The sequence below is a fragment of the Leuciscus leuciscus genome, assembly GCF_965113295.1.
Source record: "Leuciscus leuciscus genome assembly, chromosome: 2".
NCBI lineage: Eukaryota > Metazoa > Chordata > Actinopteri > Cypriniformes > Leuciscidae > Leuciscus > Leuciscus leuciscus.
Window position 1 is genome coordinate 37,549,241 of NC_138726.1, and position 13,226 is coordinate 37,562,466.

At 40.6% G+C, this 13,226-nt stretch overlaps 1 protein-coding gene across 1 annotated transcript in view; it reads right to left on the reverse strand.

Moving 5' to 3' along the window:
• dpep2 (dipeptidase 2) overlaps nt 1-11,128 on the reverse strand; it is a 34,713-nt gene extending 23,585 nt beyond the window's left edge. The window contains exons 1-2 of the mRNA XM_082161170.1: nt 10,921-11,128; nt 9,796-9,944 (exon numbers count right to left, since the gene is read on the reverse strand). Coding sequence (XP_082017296.1) covers nt 9,796-9,944; nt 10,921-10,956 — 185 coding nt within the window. The 5' untranslated portion in view covers nt 10,957-11,128. The remainder of the gene's footprint in view (nt 1-9,795; nt 9,945-10,920) is intronic.
• Between the last annotated feature and the right edge of the window lie 2,098 nt (nt 11,129-13,226).

The following is a 13,226-nucleotide window of genomic DNA, read 5'->3' on the forward strand; positions in this document are numbered from 1 at the left end:
CTAGGACTAATCTCCCCACAAAACTGGAAGATGCTTTGCTGGAGCTGTCCAGTGATCGGACATTAAAAACTTTATTTTCCAGTTCCACACTGCCTGAATTTTGGATCGCAGTAGCAGAAGAATACAGAGAGTTATCCTGTGTGGCAATGGATGTACTGCTTCCGTTTGGCTCTACTTATTTGTGCGAGCAGACTTTTTCCGCTGTTACATACATGAAAAACAAATACAGATCACGTCTTGATGTTGAGGATGATCTGTGAGTAGCCGTATCCAACATCAGGCCACAGATTACGCTTTTGTGCACCGAAAAACAAGTGCACCCATCCCACTGAAAGGTAAGCCTAAATTTATATACAGTAAATATTATGGAAGTTTGTTTCCGCCACGTAAGAAAATATTTGAAAAAGATAATTGCGATTTTTTTTTTTTTTATCTAAAAATTGCGAGTTTACATCTCGCTATTCTGACTTGTTTTCTCATAATTGTGAAATATAAACTTGCAGTGCGAGTTATAAAGTTATAAATGATATAAAGTCGCAATTCCCTTTTTAATTTTTTATTCTGTGGTGGAAACAAGCTTCCATAGGAAGTGGATGTGGATTTAAAACAACTTTTTTTGTTTATTGTTTGTGTATTCTGTGGTAGTGGGTCGTGAGTTCTCGTCAATGTTAGTTTAGGGGTCGCTGGCTAAAAAGTTTGAGAACCACTGATTTACAGTAGCATGAACCACGAGTAGTCGAGTAACTCGAGTATTGTTTTGATAAGAAATCGACTAGCAGAAATCAGTAGTCGTGCAACCCCTATTCAACAGTAACATTTTCTTTCTTGCTTCAGATGCATACAATATCCAGAAGATAATTTTTTTTTTTTTTTTTACTAACTAGGGAAAGAGGGTAGACTACCTCTATTCCCAGACATAACCCTGGGGATTATTCTGCCTCATAGTTGTGGGTTTGTCACTAACTAGAGTGTCAGTCTATTTGGAGGTCGACGTTCTCTTTTAGGATATGGCCGAACAGTAGGTACATTTACAGTTACAGACTCTTTCGCAGGGGTTTGGGTTGACAAGGGCACTGACTGACTTGTACCTGGAACAGTCTCTTTCGCCTGACTTGGTAGAGTCTCAATCTGTGCATTCTAGAGGGTTGGTGTGGAAGAATTCTCAGACAGATCATGGTATTCTGGAGCAATTTCCAGGTAAGGATCTATCGTCACCTGTTCTCCCGAGTTGTCACATGCATTTGCAGCTAATAACTTGTCAACATGCCTTTTCCAGATGAAATGACCATCAGCCAGCTCAACCGTGTAAGACACTGGCCCTGTTTGTGCAATCACTACTGCTGGTAGCCATTTGATACCTTTCCCATAGTCACGAGCTAGCACTTTGTCTCCAGGTCTGAAACAACGTTTTGCTTTTAGATGTCGTTCCATCTGAAGGTGTTGTTGTGCTTGAACAGTCTGTTTTGTTTTCAGGGGTTTCAACAAATCCAGACGTGTGCAAAGTTGTCTTTTGAACATAGACGCGGCAGGAGACACTTTGGTGGTGGCATGGGGGGTGTTTCTGTAAGAAAGTAGAAAAGTGTTGAGGCGTTGATTCAGTGATCCTTTACCCTGTGTCGACTTAAGAGCTTGCTTCATTGTCTGGACAAACCAATCAACAAGACCATTAGTGGACGGGTGATAAGGTACTGATCATAAAAGCCTCGAACTCCTCCGAGACCAGCTGAGGCCCATTGTCACTGACAAGTTGCTGTGGCAAGCCAAACCAACCAAAAATTTAACGAAGGGGTTCCACAGTTTTCATTGATTACGTGCATTTCATTACCTCAACTTCTGGCCATTTGCTGTGGGCATCAAGAAGAACTAAAAATATATGGTATTCCAATGGCCCTGCAAAATCAATATGGACTCTCATCCACGGTTCCTCGGGCCATTGCCAGGGGTGTAACGGGGCTGGTTGAGGGGTATTTCTCAGCTTTTGACATGCACTGCACATTTTTGCTTTTTCTTTTCCAAAGGTAGCTACGGGGAATCTCCTTCATACGAACAACTCCACAGTGTCCAGAATGAAGTTCCTCCAGTAATCATTATCTCAATGGTGGTGGAATAATGACCATTGAGCCCCTCAGTAGACATCCAGATTCAACTGTAAGCTCATTTCTCCTGATCACATAAGGCCTTAGGAATGGAAACATTTCTCCCACTTCCCCTCTGAGCACGAGATCCAAAACCTTGGACATCACTGGGCAGTACGTGTGGGCTTTTTTACCTGAGCTGCCGTTACAGGGGAATTGTCTACCTCTTTGAAGTAGAAAATTGCTGCCTTTGCTGGTTCTGGATGTGTAGTGGGCAATGGCAGTCGGGAGAGCCAGTCAGCATTAGCATGATGTTCCGATCTTCTGTACTTGATATCATACTGACGCGCAGACAGAAGAAGGGCCCAACACTGCATTCTAGTGGCAACAAGTGAAGGAATACCTGAATGTGGGCCAAAGATGGAGGTGAGAGGTCTGTGATCAGTTAGGAGCGTAAATCTTCTACCAAACAAGAATTGATGAAATTGCTTCACCCACAAGACAATAGCAAGTGCCTCACGTTCAATTTGGGCATCGTTACATTCTGCCTTGCTTGTGATGTTTGTGAAGTTTGTGATGCAAAAAAGCGATGGGTTTTTCCCTCATCCGATGGCATGATGCGTGACACCACAGCCCCGACGCCATAGGGAGAGTGAGAGCTTCAGACTGGGCTAAGGCTGTGTTCACATCATTAAAAGATTCTTCACATTGTTTAGTCCATTCCCACTTTTTGGATTTGTTCAGTAGCTTGTGCAACGGTTTCAGCCAGTTAGCTAGATCAAATTCCGCATAAAGTCAACAACCCCAAAAAAGACAGAAGCTGACTGAAGTTTTGAAGAGCTGGCAGCTCCACTATTGCCTTCACTTTCGAGGGTGCCTTATGAAGTCCCAAACTATCAATCACATGGCCCAAATACTCAACAGAAGGGCAGAAAAACTCACACTTGTCCTTCCTGACTTTCAGTCCAAAACTTTGCAGTCTTTGCAAGGTAGCTTATAGATTACTCTGCTTATATGCTCTGCCTCATCCTTTCCGGTGATAAGCAAATCATCAAGGTAACACTGCACCCCAGTCAGCCCACTGATAATCTGGTCCATTGCTCTTTGAAACATTGCCGGCGCCGAGGTAATCCCAAAGGGAAACCGCTGATATTGGTACATCCCCTTATGGGTCACAATGGTAAGAAGTTCTTGTGAGTTCGGGTCCATGTGCATCTGCAAGTATGCCTGGCACAAGTCAATTTTACTGAACCGTTGAACCCCGGCAGGGGATACTGCTCTGAGGTCAGAACTGGATTCACGGTCACCTTAAAATCTCCACATAGTCGAAGGGACCCGTCTTTTTTTTTTATGACTGGCACAATTGCCGTGGCCCTCTCACTCATGTGCACTGGTCGCAGAACTCTAGCCTTTACAAGTCTCTCTAATCAGCTTCAACCTAGGGTTTAATTGCATAGGCCAACAGTCTGGCTTTTAAACACTTTGGGTGACTGTCTGGTTTTACCGTCAGTTTTACTGAAATGTCCTTCATACTTCCTAGTTCGTCACTGAACACATCCAAATACTTATTTAGAATCCCTTGGAGTTTTGTGTTTTCACTGACCAGATGGACCACTTGCCAATCCAACTTAATCCTCTCCAGCCAAGTCCTGGCAAAGCTGGGTGATTGCCTTCAATAAATGTACAGTGGTCGGTACATCTTGCTGATTTCTTTTATGGAAATGAAATCTCTCTACGATAATCAATGGTTTGTGTGAATAGTGGTCTTTGAGTAAGCCCACAATTTCCTCATATGATTTGTCACCTGGTTTCTGTGGCTGAGTTAAACTGCGCAGCAGATTAAACGTTTTCACACCCATGACACTTAGAAATGTTGGCACATTTGTTTCATCTCATTTTGTTTGCCAACACAAAGTAGTCAAAACGTTCGGTGCAAGCACTCCACTGCTTTACTGATTAATCAAACGGTCCAATACAACCAATCAGCGGCGGTTTCTTCATTAGGGCGATCGGTCGACGCATCACCAAAGTGTGAAAGGGACTTTTTCAATCACAATCTCATTCAACCACAGAGTTACGCTAGCAGTCACTCACTGTTGTTCTGCCTCTGGATATAGTCCAATAAGCGCCAAGTCACGTTCTGTGGAGTACCGCCTCTTTTTGGGCGATTTCACTATGGCCGAAAATCGCCCAGAGTGTTCCCATAGACTTACATTCAAAGATTTGTTTTTTCGAACTGCAGGCACTGCAATGCATTCTCTATGGGTTCCGGGAGGGCTCACACTAACGTGCTTTCGTCATCATACGTAAACTTCACTTGTGCAGCGATTGGTGGAAACAAATATACCTCTAATAATATTTAGCCATAAGCTGAAGTGACATCCTCAGTGCATAACTTACATTTCACGGACATATTCTCCACCGCGTGCATGCGCGCCGAACAGACAGAGCGCAATAGAATAGGAAAGCAATTATTCTGACTAAAATATACATTAGCACTAAATTATAAATATATTTAGCTAAAATATTTGTAGTTGAATATTTGTTCTTGTTGGTGAACATAAATGTGCTAGAGAATTTCAAACCTACATGTGTATTTTTTATGATATTAGCTTTGTTTTTATTTGTATTTTTTTATTTTAAGTTTAGTAAATTTAACTACTTCTTTAAAAAGCATTATTTTGTTTTTAGATTGTAATGTTGCAATGTTAGAATGTAATGTGATTTGACCCCTTTTTTGGATAGACTGCAGATAGACAGCAAGGTTACACTATGTTTGTTTTTATAACCTTCAATATAAACATTGTTTGTAGGACAATTATTGATCAGGATATATATATATATATATTTTTTTTACTATTAAATACAGTTTTATTTTTTATTCAAATACTGTAGAAAAATAATAATTAAATAGGGGAGAGTGGGGTAAAGTGAGATTTTTTTTTTACATTTGTTCCCCTCTAAGCGAGCTAAAATGATATATCAGTCAAATTTACACATTTCCCATTAATTCAGGATGTTTCCTAGCAATGGAAATTATTAGAATGTATTCAGGACGAAGGGCAGTGAAAATATGATTGTTTTTAAAAAAGTGGTCTTGTGTCTCACTTTACCCCAGCTTAGGGGTAAACTGAGACAGACCAGAGAAATCAAGGGAGTAAAGTGAACCAGCTGGGGGTAAACTGATCCACTTACTTTTTCCACTCTGAAACTTCCATAACAACACGTTGTAACAGTAAGAATCTTGACAGCTAGCTTGACAACCACACATTCCAGAACTAATGTCGCACTAGTAACAGAATCATGGAGATTGGTCAATTAAGCAAATTTTTTTGATGACCCACCGGTGCGCATCCAAGTGAAGGTGCAATGCCCTTGGCGTGCTAAGGGTGAATGGCACACTGGAGGAAATTCCTCCTAAAAAAAAAAGAACTATGTCCAAATTATTGTGATACATTTGGAAAACTCAATGCAGTCAGACCTCCCCTGGCCAGCCCAGGGAGGGTGGCCCGTCCTGAGCCAGATTCGGATTTGTCCGCCACCGCTGGAGCTCCGTCTGGAGCAAAGTCGGTCCTAAAACGGATCTTTGGGTCTTTGTGGAGGAGGGACAATGCTCCGCTCGGACAAGGAACATGGACCAGAGAACCGTGGTGGTCAGACCGGGTGGGGAAACAGCCTGACCCAGCCCAGAGAAAGTGCACTTTGTGCGGGCGAGACTTCCAGTAAATAGGGTCTGGTTTGGACACCCAGTCCCTCGGTGCCAGGGCGTGCACACCGGTGAACGTGCACCGTCCTGGGTGAGCTAGGGGTGAAAGACACACTGGAGGATATTCCTCCTTGTAAAAATTTCCAAAAATATATTGTATTTGAAGAAGAGCTCCATGCTCGCAGAACTCCCGGGTCGGCCCCAGGGAGGGTGGGTCATCTCCGGTCAAAGTCAGATCCGTACACCTGCTGGAGCAACGACGGTCCAAACACGGACGCTTGGGGTGTTGTAGAGGAGGGAGACGACACTCTTATCGGACTAGGTAATGGAAAACAGGCGCCTCTGGGTTGCCTGGGGCCCAGAGGAGCGCACCCTCTCCTTCGGGCCGTCAAGTCGGGGTGCCCGGTCGATTTGAGTTTCGGACGTGCCTGGGGATGGAGCAGCTTGCTCCTCCCCGATTTGCGTGTTGACCTCGGGAGACTCAGATGGCCCGTCTGAAACGGATGTCCGCAAAGGTGGCCGCGGGCGCGTCGGGAGGCTTGGATTAATTGGGGCCCCCCTGGCACGTCTTAAGAGCCGAACTTTGCCCTGCGCCTCCCCCCGCTTTGAAAGCACCCTTCCCGGTTACGGCCTCGATCCAGATGCCTCCTGCCCCCTGCCCCCGGCGGATGGTTCCTCATGCGCCCTATGAGTGGCCATGCCGTCTCGAGCCTAGGCCCGAGTGCAGCGAGACCCCTGTGTAGGGAGCCGGGGCTTCTCGGTTGATCCCAAAGATAAAACGTATGCTTGTCGAACAGTCGGTCTGGGTAAACGGCGAAGCGACTCCAGGGGCTTGAGACACCTCTGGAGAAAAAGCGGTGGAGGAAGGTCCTCCTCCGAAAACAAAAACGGACAGCGTCCGTGAGGTTGCAAATGGACGAGATTCCCATGCTGACTTCACTCCCTAGCAGGCTCCCAGGGAGAGTGCGGAGCTCCTGTCGGAGCGACCTCGGTCCTAAAACGGACCTTGGGGGTTTTGTCAAGGAGGGGACAAACGCTGCATTCGGACTAAGTGAGACGGAGAAGGTGCTCCACCTCTTTGCCTAAGCTACTGCACCCCAGGCTACTGATTAGACTTCCCCCTTCTTTTTTTTCTTTATGAATCTTAGGAGGCTAATATTATTATTTCTTATTTCTCTCCCTTGCAGCTGCTCTTATAGACTTCTTTCCTTCCTTGACCTCAGCGGCTGCACTCTCCATCTCCTCGAGGGGTGTTTTGCCCCAGGTTTTCTTCCTGGTGTATTGCCTTGGCATGATGGCTTTTCTACTATGTTTATGACATTAAAAATAAAACATATGTCATGTAATATTACATTAAAATATGTTTAAGACTAAACTTAACTTGTGCCTCATGTCTCACTTTACCCCACCTCCACATTTTAGAAAAAAACGATCTCTCTTAGCAATTCAGGCTTATCTTCAGCTAGCATCATCACATGGTTTTATATGTTGGTAGTTCATCAACATGTATGATATAAGTGTTTCTACCTGAATCAATTTGCTTTGGCACAACAGTTGGTTAAGTTGACAGCAAGAAAATTTACTTTTACATGCAAAAAAAATATTTTTGTGAAAAAAACATGCTTACTACAGCACCATGAGGTCCTCTCCTTCATGGACAAGGGGAAATGGAAGGGGCTTGAAAACATAATGGTCATATGACCACAATTGTGTTCCGTTGCCTAGATATAGGGGGTGTCTCACATTACCCCGTTCTCCCCTACTCAGATTATACCATACATCGCCATCTAGCCCAAAAACTCATATTTATTTGGCGATTGGCTATTTCGCAACCCTAGTACCAGCTGAAGTTTTAGCTAAACTTTAGGCTAATGATAGCTACATTATTATCACTGTTAAATTGTTATTTAACAATTAGCCTACATTCAGTCCTGGATTAATAATTCAGTTTGTTGCGCCCCCCCAAATTTTTTTAGCACCAACCACCACTGCAACCAATTAATCCAGCCAAATGTTTTGTTTTTTTTGTTGTTGTTTTTTTGCTCACTCCCCTCTTTGTTTCAGTTTGTCAGCTGTTGTGATTCCTCCCCCTTTTTCTTGATCCGTGTTCCGTCAACTTCTTTTTCTGTCTGTCACTCTGAAGACAACTCGTTCTGTTCCGACAGTCACGGCTGTTTTCGGATTTGGCGTGCATCTACACTCACTCTCCCTCATGGAGAATGGCGTGGTCGGGGTGTGGAATCCACGCCGCGAACATCTTTAGCCTTGAAATTTCGACTAACGTTCAAAAACAACAAAACTTAACGTGGTACGAAGGGTCCTCATGTACAAAATACGTTTCCTATATTTTGTAGATAAATACACGAGAGGCAGGAGTAAGCATAAACCAGTGCTTGCCGTTTTATTTCAACGAATGATACACTCAAACACTACAGTGTTTACATCGAAGGGTATAAGGAAACCCTCATTATTTATTTATTTCATAAATACACACCACACTGTAATGCCAATTTTAGAATGTTCTCCTCTGATATAAAGTCCCTTTTTACTTCCTTTAAGAAAATATCAAAACCTTTGAACACAAAGGCTCCAAAAACATATATCATCCTTGAGTCTGTTGTAAGGAACCTTTAATTTCTCATGATGACAAAATGTTATATTGTGTTGATTCATTCTTATTGTGATGATGTCCGTATGTCAAAAATTCAGGAAATTATCCATTTTGAAAAATAAATTTTAAACACAATGCAATGCATCCCGCACCTAAACAGGTGGCCTGGTTGAATCAGCCGACACAGACTGGGGGAGGGACCACAAATCCGTGAGTACAGTTTACAAACCTGTGGGAACGGACTGCGAAAGCGTGGGTACAGATTGCCAAAACTGAAGGCACGGTTTACAAATATAAGGGCGCGGATTAGGAGCTCGTGGGCACGATTTGTTAAATCGAGGGAACAGTTTAAGAATTTGTGAGTAGCCTACGGTTTATAAACTGAGGGGACGGATTGCAAAACCGTTGCCACGGATTTATTTATTTTTTTTTCGGGTGACTTCCCGAGTTCCGTAGTATCCTTTCATTTGCCAAAAAAATGTAAAAAAAATTTAAAAAAAAAACTATAAACTAAACAAATAATAGCTTACGCATGCGCATGACATCACCGTTTTCACAGACTCGCGTTTTTTTAGTTTACAATGGGATAAGTGTGTCGTTTTCAAAAGTCTTCCGTTTTTAGTCGAAAACAGTGTCGTGTAATAAAGTATGACACATTTTGCATGTTATCTACATGAATGAAAATGAGAAATGTATTTCTTCTTTTAAGTTAATTATACTGCACAAATGTAGTTAAAATAGTGTTTAAAACTACATGTGTTTTTACAATATTTTACCTTTTTCATCCGATGCTTTTGCATCTCTGCATTTTAACTGATTAAGTGAATGACAGAGACAGAGAAACATCATGACCCAGCAGCTGATTGTGACACACATTTATTAGCATTAGAGTAAACGCATTTGTGGTTTCTGATAAAACTTTGAATTATAGATTCATGTTTTTTTATATATATATAAATAGAAAACAAAAAGGAAATGATTTAATATGGCCAATCTAGACTATTACATTAAATAAGGTTTGTCTATATTCTTAATAAATATAAATGAATAGGCTACTAGCTGGTTATTAAAAAAAATAAAAAAGTTAATGAAATCATGATGTATTGTTACCGTATTGTATTGTTCATGTCTACCCTACAAACAAACACACACACACACACACACACACACACACACACACACACACACACACACACACACACACACACACACACACACACACACACACACACACACACACACACACATATTTGATTTTTTAAATCATAACCTCAATGGGGGCTGAGCCCCCCCTAATATTGAATCGCCCATGCCATTCAGAATTCTCAGTTATCATAAACCAGCTATGTTTAAAGTGCAGATTAAAAATTCAAGTGAGTGAAAAAGTGAAAAGTGAGTCCTACCCATCAATTAGTGGATATTTTGTCATTATATCCAGTGCTCTAGTGGTTTCAGATATTACTCCATGAAGAAGTGAGAGAAGGCTGCATATAAACCACTGTTTCCATGCGCCTCTGATGCCTGCTTCTTTATATAGTAACATCCTATGGTGCTGATAATAAAAAGTCATAAAGGATTTGCTACAATAAAAATAATTCAGAATTTGCAACAAACTGACATGCACAGTAACAAGTGTCAAAACTGTTCAAAAGAGCATGCATTTATAACAATTCAAAAAAGAAATAGATAAAGGGGAGACCTGGGCTAGTTGTCACATAGGGAGTTTGTCACAAGTGCTATATTTCAGCTCGATTATAAAATCCATTTTTAAAGCTTTTTTTTCCTGGTTGCTCGTGCTAATTTCAAAAGTGTCCTTTATTTATTTCCATTGTTTTATTTATTTATTTTATTTTTTAAATAGTTTTATCGTTATGTAAACATACTGTAACTTTCAGACTCCAGAAATCTATAAACGTTAGCATTAGACTCCTCCCCGGATCATATAATTAGGCTACAATCAAAAATGACTCAACTTTCCCCAGCAAGCCCGCAGGCCAAATACACAATACCCATTTACATATAAATCCATAATAAAAAAAATAAAAAAACGAAATCATAGTAATAATGAAAACAATGATTTAAAAGGTGAGAGACAGGGTCGAATGTAATGTAAAATTCAATTAGGAATTGTCATTTTGAATAATTCACTGATGTCTGAGACTGTTGGCCCGAACAACGTTATGTGCTTTTCATGTTTCACTAGCATTGAAACATGTTATGAAACATATACAGCTTACAAAAACTAGATAGTAGGCTACTGTATGTCAAACCTTTGTGTCAAAACATTAGCCATATATCCTAATGTAGTGTGATAACACGCCACGCTACGAGTAGGCTAATGAACTATAGTTTTACCTGCAGTGAAGATGTTCAACAGGTCTGTAATTTTAAGTTCAAGTAAAAAACAGTGAACGCTAAAATGTGAAACGGCTCAGATCTCCCCACTCCGTTATGTCAAACTGAATTAAACACGCCTGAAATGACCATTCGTATAATACAGTTTATTATAAATACCACTAGCTACTCACCGAGTCAGGAGGCTTGCTTAAATGTAGGCTACTCATAGACGTGAAGAGATGTTAAATGCTGAGTGGTGTAATATGTTTTTTTTGTGCGGAACTTTGCACGTGTTTCCCTATATGCAGGGTTGCCAGGTTTGCGTAACAAAACCAGCCCAATTTTAAAAACCCTCCCAATCACGACCCAAACAAGCCAAATCGCGTTCCGGGGGTACCCCGAAAAAAAATTAGTAAACATCTTTGTGCTTTGGTCATTGTGCAATGTCGCCCCTTCCGCGTATTTCTGAAAAGATGTCATTACTGTCATTACACACACACGCATTATATATATATATATATATATATATATATATATATATATATATATATATATATATATATATATATATATATATATATATATATATGTGTGTATATGTATATGTATATATATATATATATATATATATATATATATATATATATATATATATATATGGGTCATTCCTGGGATTCGGTAATATTTCAACTTGGACTTTTTTAATTTTTGAACTACATATGATTACATTTCTAAATACCCCACATTATTAGGCACATATCAAACCTTCAAAAAATCATATTTTCCCATCTCAGGCATTAAAGACTTTTTATTATTTTCATTTTTTTTCAGATTTGTACACCTTTTATTCTCAACCCCGTAACGGACAAAACTGAATTAGTTTAAACAGGATTTTACACAAAACTTGTTATAAAACAAACATCTACATACTGCTCATGTGTCCCTCGTACCAATTCAATGACTTCAAATGTAACATTTATGATAATTTTCACATTTGTATGTGATGGAAGTTACAAATATCCAAATTGTCTGTCCGTGGTCTCTTTATTTTAGTAAGAACATTTTTAATTTAGATGTTTCACTAAAACCACAATTTTACTGTGTTAGCCCTTAACATGTCGGGTGGTAATCAGCAAGAAATGCTTTAATTTTTAATTGTCTTCCTTATTTTATTTTCCAAAAATATTAATGTGACAGGGTTGAGAATACTGTGATGGGGTTGAATACTGTAACAGGGTTGAAAGGACACATTGGCCTACTTTTAATTTGTATTTGTTTAATACGGAAATCCCTCTTTGAGACTCAAACAAAACACTATTTTATTTTAGGCAACCATGTAATAAAGACATAGTCATATTTAGTTGTTTTCGTTTTTACTTTATTATCTGAACTGCAGTGAGAATTTAAACAAAGAAAACTACTGCAGACAGTACGGCCATTAGTAACTTTCAAATATTTTTGGAAACAAAAAACAAAAATAGATTACCAAACAGAACCTTTTATCAAATGGGCACAATAGGTAAATTCACTAGTGTCTAAAACATTCCTCAGTGCTGGAACATAAAACAAAACTGCAGCAGATAAAAGTTCATAATAACATAAGTAACAATCAGTGGGTCATTTACAAAAGAAAATGCCATGTTAACACAAAAAACTCAACATAAGCAGGACTCTTGCACGCACTCAACAATTCCAACATTTTAAAATAGTTACTTTATGAACATTTGCATAAAATACCTGAACAAATGTAAAGAAAAAAAGGGTCTAATCCATATTTATTCATAGAGGCACCACAGTGTGTGTGTCTGTCTGTGTGTGTGTCTGTGTCTGTCTGTGTGTCTGTGTCTGTCTCTGTGTCTGTGGGTCTGTCTCTGTGTCTCTGTGTCTTTGTCTCTGTGTCTTTGTCTCTGTGTCTGTGTGTCTCTGTGTCTGTGTCTCTGTGTCTGTGTCTCTGTGTCTGTGTCTGTGTCTGTCTCTGTGTCTCTGTGTCTGTGGGTCTGTCTCTGTGTCTCTGTGTCTTTGTCTCTGTGTCTTTGTCTCTGTGTCTGTGTGTCTCTGTGTCTGTGTCTCTGTGTCTGTGTCTCTGTGTCTGTGTCTGTCTCTGTGTCTGTGTGTGTGTCTCTGTGTCTCTGTCTCTGTGTCTTTGTCTCTGTGTCTGTGTGTGTCTGTGTCTGTGTGTATCTGTGTCTGTGTGTCTCTGTGTCTGTGTGTCTCTTTGTTTCTGTGTCTCTTTGTTTCTGTGTCTGTGTGTCTGTGTGTCTGTGTCTCTGTGTCTCTGTCTCTGTGTCTCTGTGTCTGTGTGTCTGTGTCTCTGTGTCTGTGTCTATCTCTGTGTATGTGTCTCTGTGTCTGTGTCTGTTTGTCTGTGTGTCTCTGTGTCTGTGTCTCTGTGTCTGTGTCTCTGTGTCTGTGTGTCTCTGTGTCTGTGTCTCTGTGTCTGTGTGTCTGTGTGTCTGTGTCTGCGTGTGTCTGTGTGTCTGTGTGTCTCTGTGTCTGT